The 22864-nt window shown below is 41.3% G+C and overlaps 1 protein-coding gene and 1 pseudogene across 1 annotated transcript; one reads left to right on the plus strand and one right to left on the minus strand.

Moving 5' to 3' along the window:
- Window positions 1–1819: 1819 nt before the first annotated feature.
- PIGM (phosphatidylinositol glycan anchor biosynthesis class M) lies at window positions 1820–7852 on the plus strand. Its single transcript, XM_073008231.1, has one exon. It carries the CDS (start codon window positions 1942–1944, stop codon window positions 3355–3357), a length of 1416 nt encoding a protein of 471 aa, XP_072864332.1. The 5' UTR covers window positions 1820–1941; the 3' UTR covers window positions 3358–7852.
- A 6830-nt stretch (window positions 7853–14682) lies between these two features.
- Window positions 14683–17405, minus strand: LOC119624500 (large ribosomal subunit protein uL15-like; annotated as a pseudogene).
- Window positions 17406–22864: the final 5459 nt, after the last annotated feature.

Genomic DNA, 22864 nt, shown 5'->3' on the forward strand with positions numbered 1-22864 from the left:
GTGACTTAGGAAAATTACTTGATCTCCATAAGCCTTGGTTTTCTTCATTTGTAAAAGTGGGACTATCTACCTTACATAAAAAGTATTTAGCATCATGCCTGGTACATTGCAAATGAGTCCTCAACAAATCCAGCTATTTATAAATCATCATCATCATTATATGAGTGGTGATGTGCTGTCACTATATATATGGCTAATATACTGCAAAAAAATGGTTAGAATTATTAATCTAAGGCATGTAATTATGCCAAGGCATATAAAAGGACATAGAGATATCGCAAGATGAATATGGAATATATAAGATTAACACAGTTCATCTCCAAAGGATAAATGTGAAATGTAGGATGGATGAGCAGCAGGTAGTCCTGGGAGCTGCATGTTCAGACTGGATGAAGTCACTTCCTTTTCTTATTCTAGTCTAGAAGACTTCCCCTAGGAAGCAGGCTCATTCTGTAAAATCCAACTAGTCAGTATTTACCAAACGTTTACCATGTGCCTAACACTACAATAAATTACAAATAATTGAAAAAATTATGGATAAGATATAATTTCTACCCCCAAGAACCCTACAATCTCTTGTGAGGGCTATGAATACAATCTAATAAAGTATCAAATTCTACAACGTGGACTATGTAAGTACACTAAGTAATCACAAAAAGGGAAGAGCTAATGGGTTACAGTCCTTGGTGAAAAATTCATGGAAGCTGGGTTGGAGTGGGGTGGCGGGAGCTGCTGACCTTGACATACATAAAGGATATTTAAAAGGGAAAATAACTGGGAGTTGGGAGCAATCCAAAGATGCCACTCTAGAAATATTCTGGTAGGAGGAACCTCTGAAATCAATTCAACTTTACTGAATGGCTACTAGTACTGTGTTAGATGTTGAGGTAGAGAAAAGAACAAGATAATCTCTGATATCGAGGAATTCAAAGTGTCCTAATGGAAAACTAGGAGAGCAAAACAAACAAAAACAGTTATTACAAAGCTGTGTGACAACTGCTGTAACAAAGGAATGACCAGGGAGTTCTGGAGCACTGTGAGAACTTTCAGTAGCATGGCAGGGTCTTCCGTGTGAGTGATTTTCTGGAGCTTAGATCCCGTCCGCCCCAGTCCACCAATCCTCGGACAGGGGAGGGCACTAGCATCTAAGTCATTCATTCTGAGTGATGAGGAAGTGAGTGGGAGCTGGGAGCTAACACTTGCACTGAGGCCTGAAGGGTTGAGTAGGTGTTTGCCAGAGTGATTGGGGAGGGGATGGCAACTTTGACAGAAGAAATACCAAACACAAAGGTACTGAGGCATAAGGGGCTGACAAGTTTAGGAATTTTGTGACGCTTTCCTGTCTTCTTTCCCATCACCTTCACTTAGGGTTGCCGGATAAAATACAAACTGCCCACTGAAATCTAAATCTCTGATTACCAACTAACAATTTTAAAATATAAGTATACCTCCAATATTGCATGGGACATACACACTCAGCCCCCTTCAACTCATCCTGTCCTGTCCGGGGCCCCACAAATCCCCGGTGAATACCGGCGAGCTCGTGGAGTAAAGCATGAGAAGGCTCATCTTCCTTTCACTCCTACATTTTTCACTCTCGGGTCTCCAGCCCAGGACTGAGGGATGTAGCGCGCAGCCCGCAGCTCGCTACGCGTCGGAGGGTTTTCCTCTGAGGACTGGAAACGGGGCGCGGGATAAGGGCGGTGGGGCTGGGGGTTGTCACTTACGAAGAAATCTCACTCCGCTCCATAAAATCCTCAATCCAGTGCCGGATTTCCCGGCAAGCGGACGTCTCTCCGCCCAGGGACCGGAAATCCCGCCTCCGCCGGAAGAAGATGCGGAAGCGAGACCGCCTATCCAGAGGAAGGCAAGTGTTTGGCTCCGGCGGCTGAGAATCCCGCGCGGGGCTGGAGACAGGTAGCAGTACGGGGGTGGGGCTTCATGCCGGAAGTGGTAGTCCGCAGTTGTTTCGGTTGGCCGCCTAGCGGGTGGGAGATGCGGCGGCCACCTGCTGCGAGGAACCGAAGGTTAGAGGTAGGAAGGCAGTTTGGAGCTGGGGCTGAGCAGCTGTCGCACAGTCAGATCATGGGCTCGACCAAGCACTGGGGTGAATGGCTCCTTAACTTGAAGCTGGCCCCCGCCGGCGTGTTTGGTGTGGCCTTTCTAGCCAGAGTCGCCCTGGTTTTCTATGGGGTCTTCCAGGACCGGACCCTGCACGTGAGGTATACGGACATTGACTACCAGGTCTTCACCGATGCCGCGCGCTTTGTCACGGAGGGGCGCTCGCCTTACCTGAGAGCCACGTACCGTTACACCCCGCTGCTGGGTTGGCTCCTCACTCCCAACATCTACCTCAGCGAGCTCTTTGGAAAGTTTCTCTTCATCAGCTGCGACCTCCTCACCGCTTTCCTCTTATACCGCCTGCTGCTGCTGAAGGGGCTGGGGCGCCGCCAGGCTTGTGGCTACTGTGTCTTTTGGCTTCTTAACCCCCTGCCTATGGCAGTATCCAGTCGAGGTAATGCGGACTCGATTGTCGCCTCCCTGGTCCTGATGGTCCTGTACTTGATAAGGAAAAGACTCGTCGCGTGTGCAGCTGTGTTCTATGGTTTCGCGGTGCATATGAAGATATATCCGGTGACTTATATCCTTCCCATAACTCTCCACCTGCTTCCAGATCGCGACAATGACAAAAGCCTCCGTCAATCCCGGTATACTTTCCAGGCTCATTTGTACGAGCTCCTGAAGAGGCTGTGTGATCGGGCTGTGCTGCTGTTCGTAGCGGTTGCTGGACTCACGTTTTTTGCCCTGAGCTTTGGTTTTTACTATGAGTACGGCTGGGAATTTTTGGAGCACACCTATTTTTATCACCTGACTAGGCGGGATATCCGTCATAACTTTTCTCCATACTTCTACATGCTGTATTTGACTGCAGAGAGCAAGTGGAGTTTTTCCCTGGGAATTGCTGCATTCCTGCCACAGTTCATCTTGCTTTCAGCTGTGTCTTTCGCCTATTACAGAGACCTCGTCTTTTGTTGTTTTCTTCATACATCCATTTTTGTGACTTTTAACAAAGTCTGCACCTCCCAGTACTTTCTTTGGTACCTCTGCTTACTGCCTCTTGTGATGCCACTAGTAAGAATGACTTGGAAAAGAGCTGTAGTTCTCCTAATGTTATGGTTTATAGGGCAGGCCCTATGGCTGGCTCCTGCCTATGTTCTTGAGTTTCAAGGAAAGAACACCTTTCTGTTTATCTGGTTAGCTGGTTTGTTCTTCCTTCTTATCAACTCTTCCATCCTGATTCAAATTATTTCCCATTACAAAGAAGAACCCCTGACAGAGAGAATCAAATATGACTAGTGTATGTTCCACACCTTCTGCTACTGTGTTACATTCTGATTGTCTTGTATGGACCAGAAGAGAGCTTTGGGACATTTTTTCTCAACATTCTAAGGATTCTAGTGAAAGTTTCCGTGTTCCAACAGAATGTTTGTCTTGTATATAAAAGGGACACAATAATTGAGGTCCACCTTCTAGGAAATCCTAGGACTCGTTTATTTGGGACATGGTGGGAATAAAGTGTAGGAGGACAAGCCGCAGACAAAACTCCTCAGACACCAAGTTAAAGAAGGAAGGGGTTTATTCGGTCGGGGGCATGGGCAAGACCCCTGTCTCAAGAGCCGAGCTCCCAGAGTGAGCAATTCTTGTCCCTTTTAAGGGCTCACAACTCTAAGGAGGTCCGTGTGAGAGGGTCGTGATCGATTGAGCAAGCAGGGGGTATGTGACTGGGGGCTGCATGCACCGGTAATTAGATAGGAACAAAACAGGATAGGGATTTTCACAGTGCTTTTCTATACAATGTCTGTAATCTATAGATAACAGAACGGATTAGGTCAGGGGTTGATCTTTAACTACCAGGCCCAGGGTGTGGCGCCGGGCTGTCTGCTTGTGGATTTCATTTCTGCCTTTTAGTTTTTACTTTTTCTTTCTTTGGAGGCAGAAATTGGGCATAAGACAATATGAGGGGTGATCTTCTCCCTTAAAAGGTTACATATTGGAAAATGAAAGGCTTATGAAACTATCAGATACTAAAAGATTCTTAAAATAGAGGAATATAGTTAGAGACATCAGGTTTAAGCCAGTATTTGTTCCTGTTTTACAATGCTTCTGTCTTAAGCTGTGTCTCAACTTTTAACCCCTGTCTTTTCTTTCTAAAGCTTTCCTGACAGCTGTGAAAATCCAAAAAATATTCTTAGGCTGGGTATGGTGGCCCTTGCCTGTAATCCCAGCACTTTGGGAAGCTGAGTTGGGAGGGTCGCTTGAGTCCAGGAGTTCTAGACCCACCCGGGGCAAGATGGTGAGACCTAGTCTCCACAAAAAATAAAAAAACTTAGCCAGGCGTGGTGATGCACCCCTGTAGTCACAGCTGCTTGGGAGGCTGAGGTGGGAGAATTGCTTGAGCCCAGAGCAAGACCCTGTCTCAAAAAAAAAAAAAAAAAGGAAAGGACAACTTTTTAGATATAAAAGTATTAAATAATACTAAGGTGCTTAGTATTGTTTCAAAGAGTTTTTAACTTCTATATTAAATGTGGGGGCTTAGAAGATAATCCAAAGACTTTGGGAGGCTGAGGCGGGCAGATCACAAGGTCAGGAGATCGAGACCATCCTGGCTAACACGGTGAAACCCCGTCTCTACTAAAAATACAGAAAATTAGCCAGGCCTGGTGGCAGGTGCCTGTAGTCCCAGCTGCTCCTCAGGAGGCTGAGGCAGGAGAATGGTGTGAACCTGGAGGCAGAGCTTGCAGTGAGCCGAGATGGTGCCACTGCATTCCAGCCTGGGCGACACAGCGAGACTCCATCTGGCGAGGGGAGGGGGAAAGATAATCCAAAGAATTTAAATTGTAATCATGCTTCATGTATTTGTATTATTACTTAGTTTTTTAGCACTTAGTCCCAGTGGTATTAGACTGGCATTTGGTTTCATACAAAAAGGATTAAATTTAAATCCATTCATGTTTAGACTTGAGGTATTACATTTTTAAAACTATCATCTTGCCTTTAATGTTTGAGGTCCTTAAACACACAAACTATTGGTACATTTCAGTATCCTCTTACCCCTTTGTTTTTAAGTTTTTGATTGCTAAAGCAAGATTTTTTTTTCTTCTAGAATTTAAGTCAATCAAGTGTTATCTTTGCTGTAAAAATGGATAATGGTAGATTTTAGGTGATAAAACAACTTGTTAGTAAGATATTTCCTAGCTTAAAAAAAAATCAAAAATTCCATGATAGAAATGCAGACCTGTGAGGGAAACTCCTGAAAAGCATATGAAGCATCCCCAAGAGCCATGGGTTTTCTAGACCAGGAAATTTAGAGGGAGATTGTGGAAATGAGGCTTAGATGGGCAGATCGTTTGCCTTATCACTATAATATTTCTGGGGGGAAAATGCTTGCTGAGTTGTTTAAACAAGCATCCTTACTTTTTTTTTTTTTTTTTAAATTAAACAGCCTGTCTAGGCTTGGGAGTCCCTAAACACTATGGTAGCAGTATATGAATGTGATTTTGTGATTGTGTTTTTTAAAAGATAAGTAATTTGATAAACTGTTCTTTTGCAGTCAAAAACACTCACAAATAAGGCAAAAAGAGTTCCACAGTATTATATTTCATGTCAGTTCAGGCCTAAAAGCCTTTGCAAATAAGATGTCTATAGGCTGGTCACAATTAGCAATGTTATTATTGGCAGCACTTCTTGGATGGATACCTTTTGGGACCTTTCATTAGAAAGAGGGTAAGAATGGGGTGGTTTTGTATGGGCTCCTGTTTGGGGTAAAAATAGCAGAGTTAGTTGCTGAGGACAGTGACCTTCCTTATAACATTTAGTCTCATACCCATATTGGGTCTTGTCTTGAGGACCATTTATATGTGCTTGTTTACTAGTGGCCTTCCAGCCATAGCATTCTTACCTTTTTTTCCTATTCTACTGTAAGAATTAAAAAAAAAATTATAGAGCCAGCAGGGGAGGAGGCAGGAAACAGAAATCGAATTTCATCATTCTAATATAATTGTCCCTTTTTTGTATTTGTGACTTTGTTTTATAATTATATTTTCTTACTAATTATTATTTTTTAACATTCTTTATTGTGGCTTACTCTTCATACTTAGAATTGAAATTGTTGGACATCACATGTATATTCACATTATAAATACATCATTCTTCCACTGTTAGACCTGCAGATTGCTTCCAGTTTTTAATATTCTAAATAAGATGTTCAACAGTTTCTGGTTTTAACTCATTCTCTTAGGACATTCTTAGAAGTTAGAAACATTTCTGCTGGGATCTTTGGAGGGAACTTCAAACTTTAGATACTTTCCTGCAAGAAATACCAAAGAAAGGCAGGTGTTTCTTAAAGGGATGCAAAGGATATTTTGCAGTTTGTATGCTGCAAAACGTTTAGTTAGTAAGTTAACTAAAAAATTGGGTTAATTTGGTTTCTTGGGGGATTTTAATTTTTAAATTTGTTTTCTGGTTATCTAAAATCTTTTTTTTTTTTTGCTTCTTATCACAATCCTTTTATTTCCTTTTTAGTCCTTTAATAACACCTTCAAATTTTATAAGACTTTTACTTATTTCCTACATAATTCTTTTTTTTTCTTATACCACCCCTTAAGATTGATATGTTCATTTACAGATAAACATTAATTATTAGATAAAGAGGGATGGTTCTCAAGATTGTGTGTGTTCTGAACAGAGGGAGCTACATAACATTTTCTTCTGTAATTGCCTTTGTAACGTCTTTAGAATGTGGTTCCTAAATATTCCTAGATAAATTCTCTTGATAGGCCCATTGGAAAGGCTAATACTCCCACCAGACTGCTTTGTTCCTCCCTGGCAAAAGAATTCTTAAAACCACTGATTTTAGTTACTGACTTCTCACCATCTGGACTCTCACAAGATGTTTCAGAAGTTGTGTAGAACTTGTCTTTCAGTTAGTTGACTTGTGACTGAATTTATTGTTACTTCTCTAATATCAGTTGTTTTCTGCATTACCACCCTCTCCCCTAACCATCTGTACTATGAATAGAAAAGGAAAAAGATGGAAAATTATACCTAGGATTGTCCCTAAATGCAACCTCTTGGTTCCCCCCACCCTTCATGTTTTATTATAAACTATTTTAAGGACTGGGTGTGGTGGTTCATGCCTATAATCCCAATGCTTTGGGAGGCTGAGGCAGGAGGATCACTTGAGGACAGGAGTTTGAGACCAGCCTGGGTAACACAGTGAGACCCCCATCTGTACAAAGAAAAAAAAAAAAGTGCTACTCGGGAAGCTGAGGTGGGAGGACCACTTGAGCCCAGGATTCGAGGAGGTTATAGTGAGCTATGATTGTGCCACGGCACTCCAGCCTGGGTGACAGAGCAACACCCTGCCTCTAAAACAAAAAACTCTAGCTGTTTTGTTTTTTTTTTTTACTTTTCTGAGACAAAATTTCACTTTGTCACCCAGGCTGGAGTGCAGTAGTATAATCATGGCTCACTGCAGCCTTGAACTCCCAGGCTCAAGTGATCCTTCCTCCTCAGCCTCCCAAGTAGCTGGGACCACAGGTATGTGCCACCATGCCTGGCTAATCCTTTTACTTTTTGTAGAGATGAGGTCTTGCTATGTTGCAAGAGGGAGATTGCTTAAGTGATCTTCCCTCATTGGCTTCCCAAAGTTGGGATTATAGGCGTGAGCCACTGCACCCAGCCTGACCTAACTATTTTAAACATTACTTATATCGCCATCATCTAAATTCAACAACAATTTGCCATATTTGCTTTATGTATAGGTATAAATATATATATGTAATTTTTTGAACCATGTGAAGTTGCAAACATCATTGAACTTCGCCACTAAATATATCAGCATGCATCTCCTAAAAATAAGATGTTTTCTTACAAAACCATAATTCTGTTATCTATTATTATTATAATTTAACATTCTGTCATTTTCAAATTTCTTCAGGTATTTTTTGTTACATCTTAAAGAACAGACATTCTTGGATCTCAAAGTTTCCGAGGAAGGAAAGAACATGATGGATAATCCATAATTAAGAAGTTTGGATCTTTTCCTAGTCTTAAAAACAAAGTGAGAACTAAAGGGGTTTACCTTCCATCAAAGTTAAACAAATTAATTCTTTTATGTGTCATACTTTCTGCCTGTCTCCCTAAAAACATGGGGGTGGTAATCTCTTTGTTTTATCTGGTAGGTTTTTCAGATAAAAGCTTATACATGTTTGGAATGTTAATATCCAACCCCCAACTCCAAGCCCTGCCCCAACAACAACAGCTAATTATTTTACATCTTGATGATGGTAAGTTTTTCATGATTAACCAATTTTGGGCACCTATTCTACCATATATGTTTTTATTTAATTTTCACAACAACACTTCAAAGTTGATATTCATATTCTAAATTTATAGATGAACAAAGAGGCTCAAAGATTAAATAGGGATTTTTACCCATGCTTTTTCCATTATATTATGTTTTGGATTTTTCCAGAGTACCCAAACCCAGCAGATGCATACTGCTGCAAAATAAATGGAACTCAACACTGGTTCTGACAAGTGTCTTGCCAATCAGTTTGTCCTAATATTTTAGGTGTTTGAGGGGCAGTTCTCTCAGCTGTACCAAGTCACTGTCATTCCCAAACTTTTCAATGATTCCAGACCTTTAACAACTCCCTTCCACATCCAAACCCTCTCTCACCAAATTGTGTAATTTCTTTGTTTACTGCTGGCTTCATCATGTACTTTTCCTTCATAGCCTGTTTTAAGAAGTTGATTGGCTGAACCACTTTTTAGCCAAGCTGTTTGTAAATCAAGCTGCACAAAGTATGTGGCCATAATTTCCAAAAGGCACATGATCATTGTTAAATTTCTCTTGCTCTGCAGTGTGCATTCATGCAGTTAAAAATTGTCCTGCACTGATAGTATGGCATCAGAGAATAGACTCAGATCACTTAGGTTCAAATCCCAGTGCATGATCCTGAGCAAGATTATCATATCTAGATACATTAGTTTTTATCTGTGAAATGGGAATGATAGTATAATCTGCAAAGAATTGTTGGTAAAGATTAAGTGAGTTGATATGCTCAAAGTGTGCATGCTGGCATAGAACAAGCCACTGATTACAAGTCTTTATAAAGAAGCAGCTGTTCTGGCACTGTAAACTTGAACCTTTTTTCCCCCAAATCTAATGGATATAGGCAAGGAACTTGTATTTATATAAAATAAATGTTTGACTACCTTTTATCATAAACTTTATTCTCATCTTGATCTGGTCCTTTGAAAAGATAATAAATACTGATACGTGAAAAATGTATGGACACATTATTCAGATGTCTGGTTGAGGCCTAACAGTTTTGTGTATTTCTGTCAGACATTAAGCTGACTCTAAGCAGTGGAGGTTTGGTTTATGCCCCTAAATTACACAGCACTTCTTTTCTCCATTGTATTGAGGGGTCATTCAGGGGTTGCTGTTCTGGAGATGGAAGCACATGTCTCCTGCCTGGGTCAGAAGCGTCACAATAGCACAAGCATTTATTCAGCACTGGCCTAGGAGAACTATTCATTTAGTCAAAACAAGCATTTATATTCATTATCCTGAACAAAAACCAGACTAAATGAGAACATTTCTAGCTGCTCAGGCACTCTGCTAATTGCTATGTCTGCTAGATAAAATGAAATGACACTTATAGTGACTATTTAAAAATAATTTGGAGCATGAATATTTGAAGCTCAGTTCATTTTACAAAGGAAATGTATAACCTTTGCTCTTCATTTTTTTTGGCAATTATTTATAGATCCAGGCCCTGTGTCAAGTTCTGCAATAGATGAATAGACAGTCTATGCTCTTGAAGAGTTAACAGTAAAAACAGAAATATACCCCGCTGATAAAGTGTTATGTAACACCCCATTCAGTTCCACAATGATGTGATTTGTGAAATGAAGGGGCAATAGGGCAAGGTAGAGGATATTTTTATTTGTATTTTACAGATAAGAAAACTGAACTCAGAAACAAGTGACTTTCCAAGGCCGAATAGCTAGTTAATGGCAGGATCGGGGCTGGACCCCAGGTGTTCTGATTCTGACCTTTTTTTTTTTTTTTTTTTGCAATTCCTTTTTAATGCTATCCGATGACAGGTGATTACAGTGGAAAACTTCACTTATTTAGCAAATGTCATTCACTTAGCAAACTACTTAGCAAAATGCCCTGAGTATCTTCCCTGTGCCAGGCATTGTTCTAGGCATCATAGATGCAGTGAGTGAGAGAGGGAGGCAAAGACCCTATCTTTATGGACCTTACATTTTCATGGGGAGGCAAAGAATAAGTAAGTACAGGATTGTGATGATGATATATCATAAAAATAAGGCAAATTAAGGAAGTAGAGAGTGATGGCAGTGTGGAGAGTGAGTAGCTGCTACTTTAGATGAACTGGTTAGGAAGGTATTGTGGTGAGAGGGCACTTGAACAGAGACCTGGAAAGTGAAGGCATGACCTTCATGCAACCATGGTGGGGGGAGGTAAGGGAAGAGCATTTCCCTCAGCATCCCTCCTTGCTGAGTGAAAGCAGTGCGGAGGTCCTGAGGTAGCAATGAGCTTGGCAGGTTTAAAGAACAGTAAGGCAAGTATTACTGACTGGAGTGAGCAAGGAGCAACCAGAATCTAATTCACATTATCCAGCAGAACGACATGAATGCTAGTTGAAAAATACAATTAACATTAGCATTTTTACTGGCTTATAATGCAATAACTTTAAGCCCAACCTATTTTTTTTCCCCTGACTTCTGAGCACATGTTAATATGTAAGGAAGATGAAACATATATGTAAACAACTTATATTTTAGTAATGATACAAAATACTTTCACACATTTTGTGACATGGGAATTTTTTAAAATTCCTTTTTCACAGATGAGACCCCTAAAGCTCAGAGTATATGCACTTTGCCCAAGGTCAGAGTTAGTAAGTGAGGCAGGACTAGACCCTAGATCTTCTGGAGCTAAATATACTACTCATTTCTCTGTACTATCCTTATCATTTAGCTATGGTGAACAGAAGATGACTTACTGGATTCTAGAAAGCAGGGAGTTCAGGAAAAACGTTGTCCAACCGATGATTCATTCATCTAGTAAATACTTAGGAGCCTACTTTGTGCCAGGCACTCAGCTAGCCTGGGGGTATAAGGATGGTTAAGACTAGAGTCCTGCCTTTAAGGAACTCATAGTGCCTGATGGAGGAGACTTGTGGAAAGAGGATTATAAATCAGTTATAGGCTAGAGTAAAATACACCTAAAGTAGTTTACTAATACATTAATTGGACAAAACTAGTGCAGAACCTGATATATACTAGGTACTGAGATGTTTGTCATCTTACCTGTTTTTTTTTCTTTCTTTCTTTCTTTTTTAAGACGGAGTCTCACTCTGTCGCCCAGGCTGGAGTGCAGTGGTGCGATCTCGGCTCACTGCAAACTCCGCCTGCTGGGTTCAGGCCATTCTCCTGCCTCAGCCTCCTGAGTAGCTGGGACTACAGGCGCCCGCCACCACGCCTGGCTAATTTTTTGTACTTTTGGTAGAGATGGGGTTTCACCATGTTAGCCAGGATGATGTCGATCTCCTGACCTCGTGATCCGCCCACCTCAGCCTCCCAAAGTGCTGGGATTACAGGCGTGAGCCACCGCGCCTAGCCTACCTGTTTTTCTTTAACATTGGTAACTACTGGGGGCTTTCTTTGAAACTTCCCTGCTTAAAATCAGTCAGTGATTAATCATACCTTTGATAATCCTTATCTTAGCTCATAAGACCTTTTATGATCTAACTCTTGCCTACATCTCCAGCTTCATCTTGTACCTCGCCCCACCCTCCAATCATACCAAATTATACCCCCCTTCATGCCTTTGCGCCTGCTGTTCCTTTGGCTAATATATCCTTCTCCTCTTGTCTTTCCTTACCAGCTAAGTTCAGTTAAGGATGACCTTTGTGAAACATTCTGTGATACAGTACCTCTATTGTATAGTGCAGATCACATTGTACTGTAATTTCCGATGTGTATGACTGTGCCATCTAGACTGTAGGCTCCCTAAGGATAGGGATTATTTCTTTCTTTTTTTTTTTTTTTAAGACGGAATTTTGCTCTGTCTCCCAGGCTGGAGTGCAGTGGTGCGATCTTGATCACTGCAAGCTCTGTCTCCTGGGTTTATGCCATTCTCCTGCCTCAGCCTCCTGAGTAGCTGGGACTATAGGCGCCTGCCACCACGCCCGGCTAAGTTTTTGGATTTTTAGTAGAGATGGGGTTTCACTGTGTTAGGCAGGATGGTCTCGATCTCCTGATCTTGTGATCCGCCCACCTCGGCCTCCCAAAGTGCTGGGATTACAGGCGTGAGTCACTGTGCCCAGCCCCAGGATAGGGATTATTTCTTATTCATTAATAATATTTTCCTGGGACTTTTCCAGATCCAAGCAAAGACAGACAGGAATAACCAGTATCATTGAGCTGCTAGGTTTGCTACTACTCTCCTAGGTTTGTTAAATTGAGTTGTATAGGAATCTGTCAAGTGGGAGCTGGGGATAGTGAGCTCCTTTGCACAGTGTGAATGGCGGGGGCTGTGAAAAAGAAGAGAAAACAGTTTCTCAGTGCCTATCATTTCTAAATGCCATCAGTATCCACCTAATTTTCTAAGCTAGAATCTTATAATCACCTCCTATTCCTTCTTCTCCTTCACTTGTTACCCGCTCCACATCTAATCAGTCACTAAATTCTGTCAGTTCTACCTTTTAATGTCCCTGGAGCCTGCTGGCATCTTGCCATTGTCATTGCCAGTACTACAGTTCAGGCCCTCATTATCTCTCATCTGGAATCGATAGCTCCTGACTGGTCTTCTTGCTTTTCGTCTCTCTTGCCCTTCATTCCACCTCTCATTTATCCTCCCCAGTGCTGCCAGAGTGTGCTTTCCAAAGCAGATCTGATCGTGCCACCATTCTGAAAAAAGCATCCTGGGGGACTACGTGACTTGCAGAAAGAAATCCAAATTCCTTAGCATCCTCCATCTTGCACCAATTTCCCCTACTCAGCCTCACTCTAGCCTACTGGATAATGCAGTTTCCTAAAGTTACCACACTATTAAGCCTTTGCTCATGCTGTTGTGTGTGTGTGTGTGTGTGTGTGTGTGTGTGTGTGTGTGTTTTGAGACAGAGTCTTACTCTGTCGCCCAGGCTGGAGTGCAGTGGCATAAACTCAGCTCACTGCAACCTCTGTCTCCCAGGCTCAAGTTGATTCTCATGCCTCAGCCTCCTAAGTAGCTGAGATTACAGGCACGCACCACCATGCCCAGCTAATTTTTTTGTATTTTTAGTGGAGATGGGGGTTTCGTGCTGTTGGCCAGGCTGTTCTTGAACTCCTGACCTCAAGTGATCCGCCTGCCTTGGTCTCCCAAAATGTTGGGATTATAGGCATGAGCCACTGCACCCGGCCTGCCCATGCTGTTTTTTCTGCCTAGTGTGCATACTTCTCTCCTGGCCTTCAGATGACCTGCCACTCATTTTTCAGGACCCAACTCATAGGACACTTCCTCTGTCAAGAGGAATGCCAGATGAGCTTTTGGAGACAGAAGGTTAGCCGTTAAGGGGGGAGAAAAGAAAGATAGGGCCAGAGTTGTAACATTGGGTAAATAATCTCTGCTAATGGATTTGATATGTTATGGTTATTTGTGCATTTGTCTCTTTCTCTCAGACTTACTGTTTTGTGTTTGTATGCTTAGCATACAGCATAAGTGCTCAATAAATGTTTGTTAAATAAGTGAAGTAGGTATGGGAAGGGAACAACTGTTTATTGAGCACCTATTGTAAGCCTATATGCTTTTAACACATCATCTCATTCAAACCTCAAAACAATTTGTTTGATATAAGTAGTATTTGCTAATAAGAAACAGTGGCAGAGGACATAAATACTTCCCTCCCTCCCCACCCACCAAGGTTATGGGTTTGTGAGGAATGGAACTAAAGTTGGAACCTAGGTCTGTCTGACTCTAAACCTTCCCTCTCTTGTGTGATTCTCAGATAGGGACAATTTTGTTCCCCCACTCTGGGGACATTTGGCAATGTCTGGAGATATTCTTGGTGATTATAATGGGGGTGTTACTGGCGTCTAGTGAGTACAGGTCAGGTATGCTGCTAGGCATCTCTATTTTCCCACAGAAAGGTCCCCCAGCAAAGAATTTTCTGGCCCTGAATGCCAGTAGTGCCAAAGTTGAGTGTCTTCATCTATTTGAGCTGCTGTACTAAAATAGCATAGACTGGGTAGTTTATAAATAACAGAAATTCATTTCTCACAGTTCTGGAGGCCAGGAAGTCAAGATCAAGGTGCCAGCAGATTTGATGTCTGGTGAGGGACACTTCCTGGTTCATAGATAGCCATCTTCTGGTTTTGTCTTCACATGATGGAACGAGCAAGAAAACTCGCCAGTCTCTTTTGTAAGGGCGCTAATCCCCTTCAGGAAGATGTCACCCTTGTGACCTAGTCACTTCCCAAAGTCTCCACCTTCTCATACCACTACCTTGGGGGTTAGTTTTCTTTCCTTTCCTTCCCTTTCCCTTTCCTTTTCTCTTTAAAGCAGTTGTTAACATTTAATGAACCTCCTTCTATGTGGCTTCAAGCAACCAGGACAAAGCTCCCCCCACTGAATCTTCTCCAGAGCTCTTCAGCTGAAGAATTTGGCCTTCACAATGACAGGCTGGTTTGGGAACTTTTCCCTTCCCAGAACTCTGTAGTAGCCCGATGGCACCACATCAGTGATGGGAGCTGTTCCAGGCTTGCTTTTAGCAGCATTCACCTGTGTCTGCTTCCTGACCAAAGCCCACAATTTGTCAAGGTTGACAGCTGGGCAGAAGCTCAGGATCCTCTTTAGGTGGTAATGCCTCATACCAACTTTCCTAAAGTAACCTGGGTGACATTTGCTGAAGTCGATCCTATGGTGATGCATGCCGCCAGCATTGCCATGGCCTCCTGGGTGCTTTCAGTGCTTGCCAATACGGCAGTGGCCGTGGCTCACCTGGCCCCCAAATTTCTGGGTCCTGTGGTGACTACATTTCCTCAGTCTGGATGACTGTGTGGAAAAAGAAGCTTGGTGGTAAGCCCTAAGGAAGAAGGAGCGGGGGCAATGCTTGCCAGCCTGAGACGGGCCTGTAGGCCTGTGGGCCAAGGACCTGCCATCTGGAGCATTTGGCAAAGTTGAGGGGCCCGTGTGTCTTCGAGATCCGAATCTCAGGCTGAACAGGGTCCCGCCCCAGACCCACCTGAGCCGCACTGCCCTGCTGCCAGCCAGGTGCAGCCTGGAGGTCCCGATCAAGGTCGAGGGTGGGTGGCTGAGGGCAATGGGAGTAGAGCTTAGGGTCCCTGCTAACAAGGAAGTGGAGGCAAGAAAAGGATCCTAGTTTTCAACATTTGAAATTTTGGAGGACACAGACATTCAGTCTATTACATTGTGAAATCCTGCTCTATTCCATGTTGACTCTAATGAAAAGCAATTCATCAGACAAAATAAATGCATCCATGACTTCATGGGGAGTCAGATTGGGCTGAAGAGAAGTCCTAGGGGCTCGGGGCCATTCATGAGCCACTGGCATTGGTAGGATAAAAAGACTATTCTGTCTGGTCCCTGACCTGCCTTTGATTGTATGGTTCTTTCTCTACTGCATCCACCCAGTCCTTCTGCCTCTTCTCCACCTTTCCTTTCTTCAGTAGACTCTAATTTAGCTTGGGGAAGGCAACCCAGAAAGCTCCAACATTTTCAAACCTCTTTTCTAATTAGAAGGTAGAGTTAGTATATAAGAAGCTGCAGGTTTCAACTTGACAATATCTCTAGAACTGAGAACAAGGCCAAAAATGTCACACTCTGAAATTGACAGTAAAATAGATGAGATTATTCACTGTGATAATCTTCCCAGAAAATAACCCACCTAAGAAATTCTTGCTAAGTGTGCTGCTAAGACTTGGCTGTTTCCTAATCTCAGCCAGGGTCCAAGAATACCTCCCTGTAAAGAAAAGCATTTAAAACGTAACTTGTGCTTTAAATTAGTAATCTAGGAAGTTATAAAGTGTTTGTCCTGGGGAAGTATTCTAATGGGGGACGCTTTTAATGACTCTTAAGTGTAACTGCCTATAATTGTTGGGGATGCTTTGTGTTTTTGTTTTTCTATCTCTCAGCATAACAAGTATTAGGAGAGAAGAACCAGGTTTATTTTACTGGTGTCTGGCAGCAAAGCCATGGATAAGTCACGGCTAGTGACGGGTAGGAATTAGTGGTGTGTGTGTATGGGGGTGGTGGATGGTCACAGAAGTCTTATCCTTGGTAAAGTGATTTTAATCAGAAGCCCATAAACCTTGGTTGTGTGCAAAATGTGTGTGTATTTGTATGTACTTTTTCTGTAAAAAGTGTCTGTAGCATTCAAAGGGGTCTCTGACCTCCAAAAAGTAAAACCCCTGCCCTGGTGATTGGAACATAGCTACTAGGGACAACAAAATAGAAGATAACCCAAGAAAGGCAAGGGAAGTGAGTGCCCCGTAGGAAAGAAAGGATTCATTTTAGAGCTCACATTTATTGATTGTGCATGCAGAAGGCCTCTTTACATACCTAAATAGGGTTCCTAATTTTATCACAAATATTGGGAGCCCAGCATGCAGTGGAAAGATGAACTGTGAGAAAACATCAAGGCAGAACAAATCCAACCTGGTGGATGCTGGATAAAAGTACAAAGAGGACTTGGGAAGAATATAGTGTGGGGAGAGAGAGAATGTGTGTGTGTGTGTGTGTGTGTGTGTGCACATGCACGCATGAATATGAGGTGGGAAAGATGAATATTAAGTTGTTCTACATATGTCAATATCCATGCTGAGTTTAGATTCCACAGATGCCCTGGGGTAGCCAACACTAAGGGAATGGTTCTGTAAAACTGAGTTATAGGAAGCTAACCAGACAATTAAGAAGGGATTCTTCTAAAGTTCTTTTCAATTGTAAGTTACAGAAACCAACTTTAGCTAAAGGACTTAAAGGATACTGGTCAATTCATAAATCCTAAGGAAAGAACTGAACAAAGAAGTCTGGGGAGGCAAGAGATTGGACAGTTTGGGGACTTCCACAGCAGGTGACCAGCTGCAGTGACCTCCAGTTTCCAGATCTCTATATTTGGGTTTTAAATTAACAAGAGAGGAGTTAACTATTGGGACTTGTCCCAGAGAAGGGGAAACCAAGAGCCAAGGAATCACTTTGGTTATTGACCAAAGTCATTATCATATTGGTTTAGAGCAGGTGTCCTATCTTGAAAAGCGTGTGAGACTAGTACCCAAGTCTTCTGATTGCCACTTACACGCAGCATGCTCTCAAGACATATTCTTAATTTCTTAATATTTTAAAAACTAATTAATAGGTTTTGGGTAGGAATAGAGTGGGGGACTGTCAGGCAAAGGGAACAAAAAAGTGCAGTGGCCTTCAGGTAGGATGAACTTGGCATCCCAGAAATAGAAAAGGTTCTTGTGGCTAGAGAATTATCTGCAAGGAGTAAGGAGTAGCAGAAGGGCGTTCAGAGGCTTTATTGCATCATGGTGAAAAGTTCAGAGGTCTTTTGTTTGTTTGTTTGTTTATTTTCCTATGTGCATTCGAAAGCCACTGAAGAGATTTAAGCAGATATGAATTACATTTTCTGAAAAACACTCTGACTGCTCAATCGAGAATGGATTCTGTGAAGGCTTGAATAAGAGTGACAGTACTAGAGATGGTAAGAAGTGGGTTGATTCAGCATGCATTTTTGTATCTTGGAGAGAGAACTGGCAGAACTTGCTGATGGATTTGGTGTCAGGGAAAAGAAAAGGGAAATCCAAAGGGGGTGCTAGGCTTTTGGCTTGGGCAACTAGATGGATGGTAATGTTCTTCACTGAACTATGAAGACTGATGGAAGGAGTAGTTTTAGGGAGGAAGACAGTTTGGAATCGATCATGTCACGTGTGAGATGTCAGCAGTCTTAGTGAGGAAGTCAGAGGGACAGTCAGATATACATTTGAGAATCACAAGATTATAAATGTTGCTTAAAGACAGGGGCCTGGATGAGATTGCTTGGGGGGCCTAAGACTGAGCTCTGGACACTGTAATATTAGATAATCTAGCTAGGCAGCAAAGGGTAAAGGAAACTGAGAAGTCAGTTAGGTCAGAGAAATGCTGTATTATTTTTAAAGTGTGGGGTTTTTTTGTTTGTTTGTTTTTGTTTTTGACAGAGTCTCACTCTGTTGCCCAGGCTGGAGTGGAGTGCAGTGATACCATTTTGGCTAACTTTAACCTTGAACTCATGGGCTCAAGCAATCCTCCTGCCTCAGCCTCCCAAGTGGTTGAGACCACAGGTGCATGCCGCCATGCCTGTCTAATTTTTATTTTTTGATTTTTTGTAAAGAGGAGGTCTCATTTTGTTGCCCAGGCTGGTTTTGAACTCCTAGGCTCAAGCTATTCACCTGCTTCAGCCTCCCAAAGTGTTAGGATTACAGGTGTGAGCCACTGCACCTGGCCAAAGTTTGGGCTCTTAATTTATAGTTCTTTATAGATGTTTGTAATTTCTCTATATGATAGTTTATTTTGGACACTTGGGTTGTTTATGAATCTCTTTTCATATTAGTCTAGTAAATGTTACATACTTTGCAGCTCTAGATTTTTCCTTGCTTAAATCTTTGGCAAAATCTCTCTAGTTTTCTCTTTCTGTGTGTTTGAGGAGCTGGGAGCCATTCCCTGTTAACTGGGCATGGAAGGAAGGCCAAGTCTGCCAATAAGTCTCTTTTTGAGCCTGTAAATATTTGTATAAGGTCCATTAACTCTATTAAGTGGTCATAGATAAACCAGGTACTTATAGGCAACTCTATTAAACTACATGCAGCTTTGTAGGTTATTTGCAATACAATTTTAATTTTAGCAATCCTTTAATTGTTAAATTAAAGCCTGCCTAAGCTCTCTTGTAGTATTTTGCATTTGTCTGGGGTGTATCTCTTCATTGGCTTTTGGCATATGTGTTTAGTTTAAAGCAGTCCAAGCAAAACATAAATAGAAAGGTAAGCCTACTAATGATATATGGCATATATATTTACACACACACACACACACAGAGTAAACAGCCATAGGAACTATGTCCGTCTCTTTCTAATATAGCTAAGTAACTGTAACAGTCAGTTAGTCCACCTGAGGACCCAACTGTATTTGTTAAGTAAAAATAAAAATCTTACTTGTTATCAAAACAATATGTTCCTTGTAGTAAAACAGAAGCAAACTTTTTAAATAGGAAATTTGGAACATAATAATCATAACTCCACCATCCAGGGATAACCACTGTTAATATCTAAGGTTGTATTCTTCCAGATCATTGTACATATACTGTAGAGTTTGGAGTCATACTATTCATTTTGATTTAAAATAAACAACAACAACAACAAAAACTTAGCAATGTATTGTGACTTTCTTTCTTTTCTTTTCTTTTTTTTTCTGGAGGCAGGATCTCATCTGCCCCCAGGCTGGAGTGCAGCGGCACAATCATAGCTCACTGCAGCCTCAACCTCCTGGGCTCAGGTGCTCCTCCCACCTCAGCACGTCAGGCAGCTGGGATTACAGGTGTGCATCACCACACCCCATGCCCAGCTAAGTTTTTTTTTTTTTTTTTTTTTTTAAAGAGATGGCATTTCACCATGTTGCCCAGGTGGGTCTCACATTCCTGGGCTCAAGTAATCTGCCTGCCTCCGCTTCCCAAAGTGCTGGGACTACAGGAGTCAGTCATCACGCCCAGTCCTTCTTCCCTCTTCCCTCTTCTGTCTCCCCTCTCCCCTCTCCCCCTTCCCCCCTTCCTCCTTTCCTCCTTTCTCTTTCTTTCTCTTTCTCTCTCTCTCTCTCTCTCTTTCTCTCTTTCTCTCTTTCTTTCTTTCGACAGAGTCTCACTCTGTCACTTAGACTGGAGTGCAGTGGCCTGATTTCTGCTCACTGGAACCTCCACCTCCCAGGTTCAAGCGATTCTCCTGCCTCAGCCTCCTGAGTAACTGAGATCACAGGTGTCCACCACCACGCCCGGCTAATTTTTGTATTTTTAGTGGAGACGGGGTTTCACCATGTTGGCCAGGCTGGTCTCAAACTCCTGGCCTCAAGTGATCCAACTGCCTTGGCATCACAAAGTGCTGGGATTATAGGTGTGAGCCACCTTGCCCAACTGGGCCCCTATTTTTTTAATAATAATAAATATTCTTCAAGACTTGCTTCAGACTTTAAATGACCACCAAGAATTTCACAGTATGAATGTACAAATTTACCTATTTATCTATCAGTGTTCACATTGTTTCCGTGTTTTTGTTTTTGTGTTCTGCTAGTGTATCAATAATGTCATCCTGGCTGGGTGTGGTGGCTCACTCTTGTAATCCCAGCCCTCTGGGAGGCTGAGGCAAGAGGATTGCTTGAGCTCAGAAGTTTGAGACCAGCCTGGGAAACATATGGAGACCTTATCTCTATTAAAAAACAAAAATTAGCCAGGCATGGTGGTGTGCACCTGTAGTTGCAGCTACTTGGGAGACTGAGGCAGGAGAATCAGTTGAGCCTGGGAGATAAGGCTGCAGTGAGCTATGATTGTACCACTGAACTCCAGCCTGGGTGACAGAGTGAGATAATGTTTCAAAAACAAACAAACAAACAAACAAAAAAAACAACAAAAAAGGTATCCTTACAATTAAATCCTTGTTTACAGTATATTCCTATTTCCTTAGTCTAAACTTTGAGAAGTAGACTTGCTGAGTCAAAGAGTTCTGACACATACTGCCAAATTTTTCTACAGGCTGAATTAATGTATACTTCTACCAAAAATAAATGCCTTTGTTAACGCTGGGTCTCAAAAAAAATTTCAAAAATGTTTCTCAAATCAATGGGAAAATGGTGTCTCATCAGTGGTTTAATTTGTATTTATTTGATTACTTGTGAGGTTGAATGTTTTTGTCTTACACTTGTTAGGTATTGGCATTTCTAATTTAATGACTTGCTTTTCTATATCCTCTACTCAATATTCTCTGAAGATGCTTGTTATTGATTTGCAGGGACCAGTGTCTCTATAAATGGATATTGAGTCTAGGTGTTTTAAATATTTTTTCTCGTCTGCCATTGGCATTTTATTTTTTGATCTGAAATGGTAAAAAAAAAATATATGTAATTTAGGCCAGTTTTTCTTTTTATGATTTCTCTGTTGCTCTTTTTAAAATGTTGTTATTATAGACATTATTTTTTGATACATATTTGTATGTATTTATAGGGTACAAGTGCTATTTTGATACATGCATGGAATGTGTAGTGATCAAGTCAGGATATTCACCACCTCAAACATTTGTCATTTCTTTGTGTTGGGAACATTTCACATCTTCTCTCCCAGCTATTTTGAAATACACAATATATTGTTGTTAACTATAGTCACCCCACTCTGCTATCAAACATTACAGCTTTTTCCTTGCATCTAAGTGTTTGTACTCATTAACGAACCTCTCTTCATCCCCCGCATCCACACACACACCCTTCCCAGCCTCTGGTATCTATCATTCTACTCTCGAACTCCATGCAATCACATTTTTTAGCTCTCACATATGAGTGATTTGTCTTTTTGTGCTTGGTTTATTTCACTCAACATAATGACCTCTAGTTCCATCCATGTTGCTGCAAATAATAGGATTTCATCCCTTTTTTCTGGCCAAATAGTATTCCATTGCGTATATATACGTTTTCTTTATCCATTTTCCCCTTGATGGACACAGTTTGCTTCCATATCTATGCTATTGTGAATAGTGCTGCATTAAACATAGGAGTGCAGATACCCCTTTGATATACTGATTTCCTTTCCTTTGGATAAATACTCAGTGGTGGAATTGCTGGATTGCATGGTAGGTCTACTTTAAGTTTTTGAGAAATCTTCATACTCTTATCCGTAGTGGCTATGCTAATTTACATTCCCGCCAACAGTGTATAGCAGTTCCCCTTCTCCATATCTTGTCAGCATTTGTTTTTTCCCCCTGATAATAGCTATTCTAACTGAGATAAGGTGATATCTCATTGTGGTTTTGACTTGCATTTCCCTGATTAGTGGTGTTAAGCATTTTAAAAATATACTTATTGTGTATTTGTATGTCTCCTTTTGAGAAATGTCTATTCAGATTCTTTGCCCACTTTTAATATAATTATTTGCTTTTTGGTATTGAGTTGAGTTCCTTGTATATTTTAGATATTAGTCCTTGTCACATGAATAGTTTGCAAATATTTTCTCTCATTCAACAGGTTGTTGTTATTTTTAAGAAAGCATTTCCCAACTTGAAATTATATAAATACTTACCTATATATATTTTTCTACTGCTTGTTTAGTTCCATTTTTTACTTGAAATCATTACCCTGTAGACGTTATTTGGTGTGATACAAGAAGTAGAAATTTAATTTAATTTATTTCAAATGATTCACTATTCAAAGATTAATCAATTTTTTATACCATTTCACATTTCTTCTCTGTATTTGCAGATTAATTATAAAGGAAAGCACTGATCAAAAGTTACACACTGGAGGCCCATGGCCATATCTAGCCTATGAATATATTTAGTTCAGAATATTTTTGAATTAGTTATCTGCATCTAATAATCAGAAAGTTTTATATAAGAATCTGTTTTTACAAATTCTCCTTAAAAATCAGAATACTGGCAACTCTAGACTCACAATCTCCCTTGACAAAAATATGCAGGAGCTGGGAAGCAGTTGCTTTCTGTCATCAGGAAAGGTCCCCACCAGTGTGCTTTATTCATTTTT

This window comes from Chlorocebus sabaeus, chromosome 20, assembly GCF_047675955.1.
Source record: "Chlorocebus sabaeus isolate Y175 chromosome 20, mChlSab1.0.hap1, whole genome shotgun sequence".
Lineage (NCBI taxonomy): Eukaryota > Metazoa > Chordata > Mammalia > Primates > Cercopithecidae > Chlorocebus > Chlorocebus sabaeus.

Coding starts and splice junctions, on each gene's coding strand:
- PIGM (XM_073008231.1), top strand. CDS start 1,942: ATGCCGGAAGTGGTAGTCCGCAGTTGTTTCGGTTGGCCGCCTAGCGGG.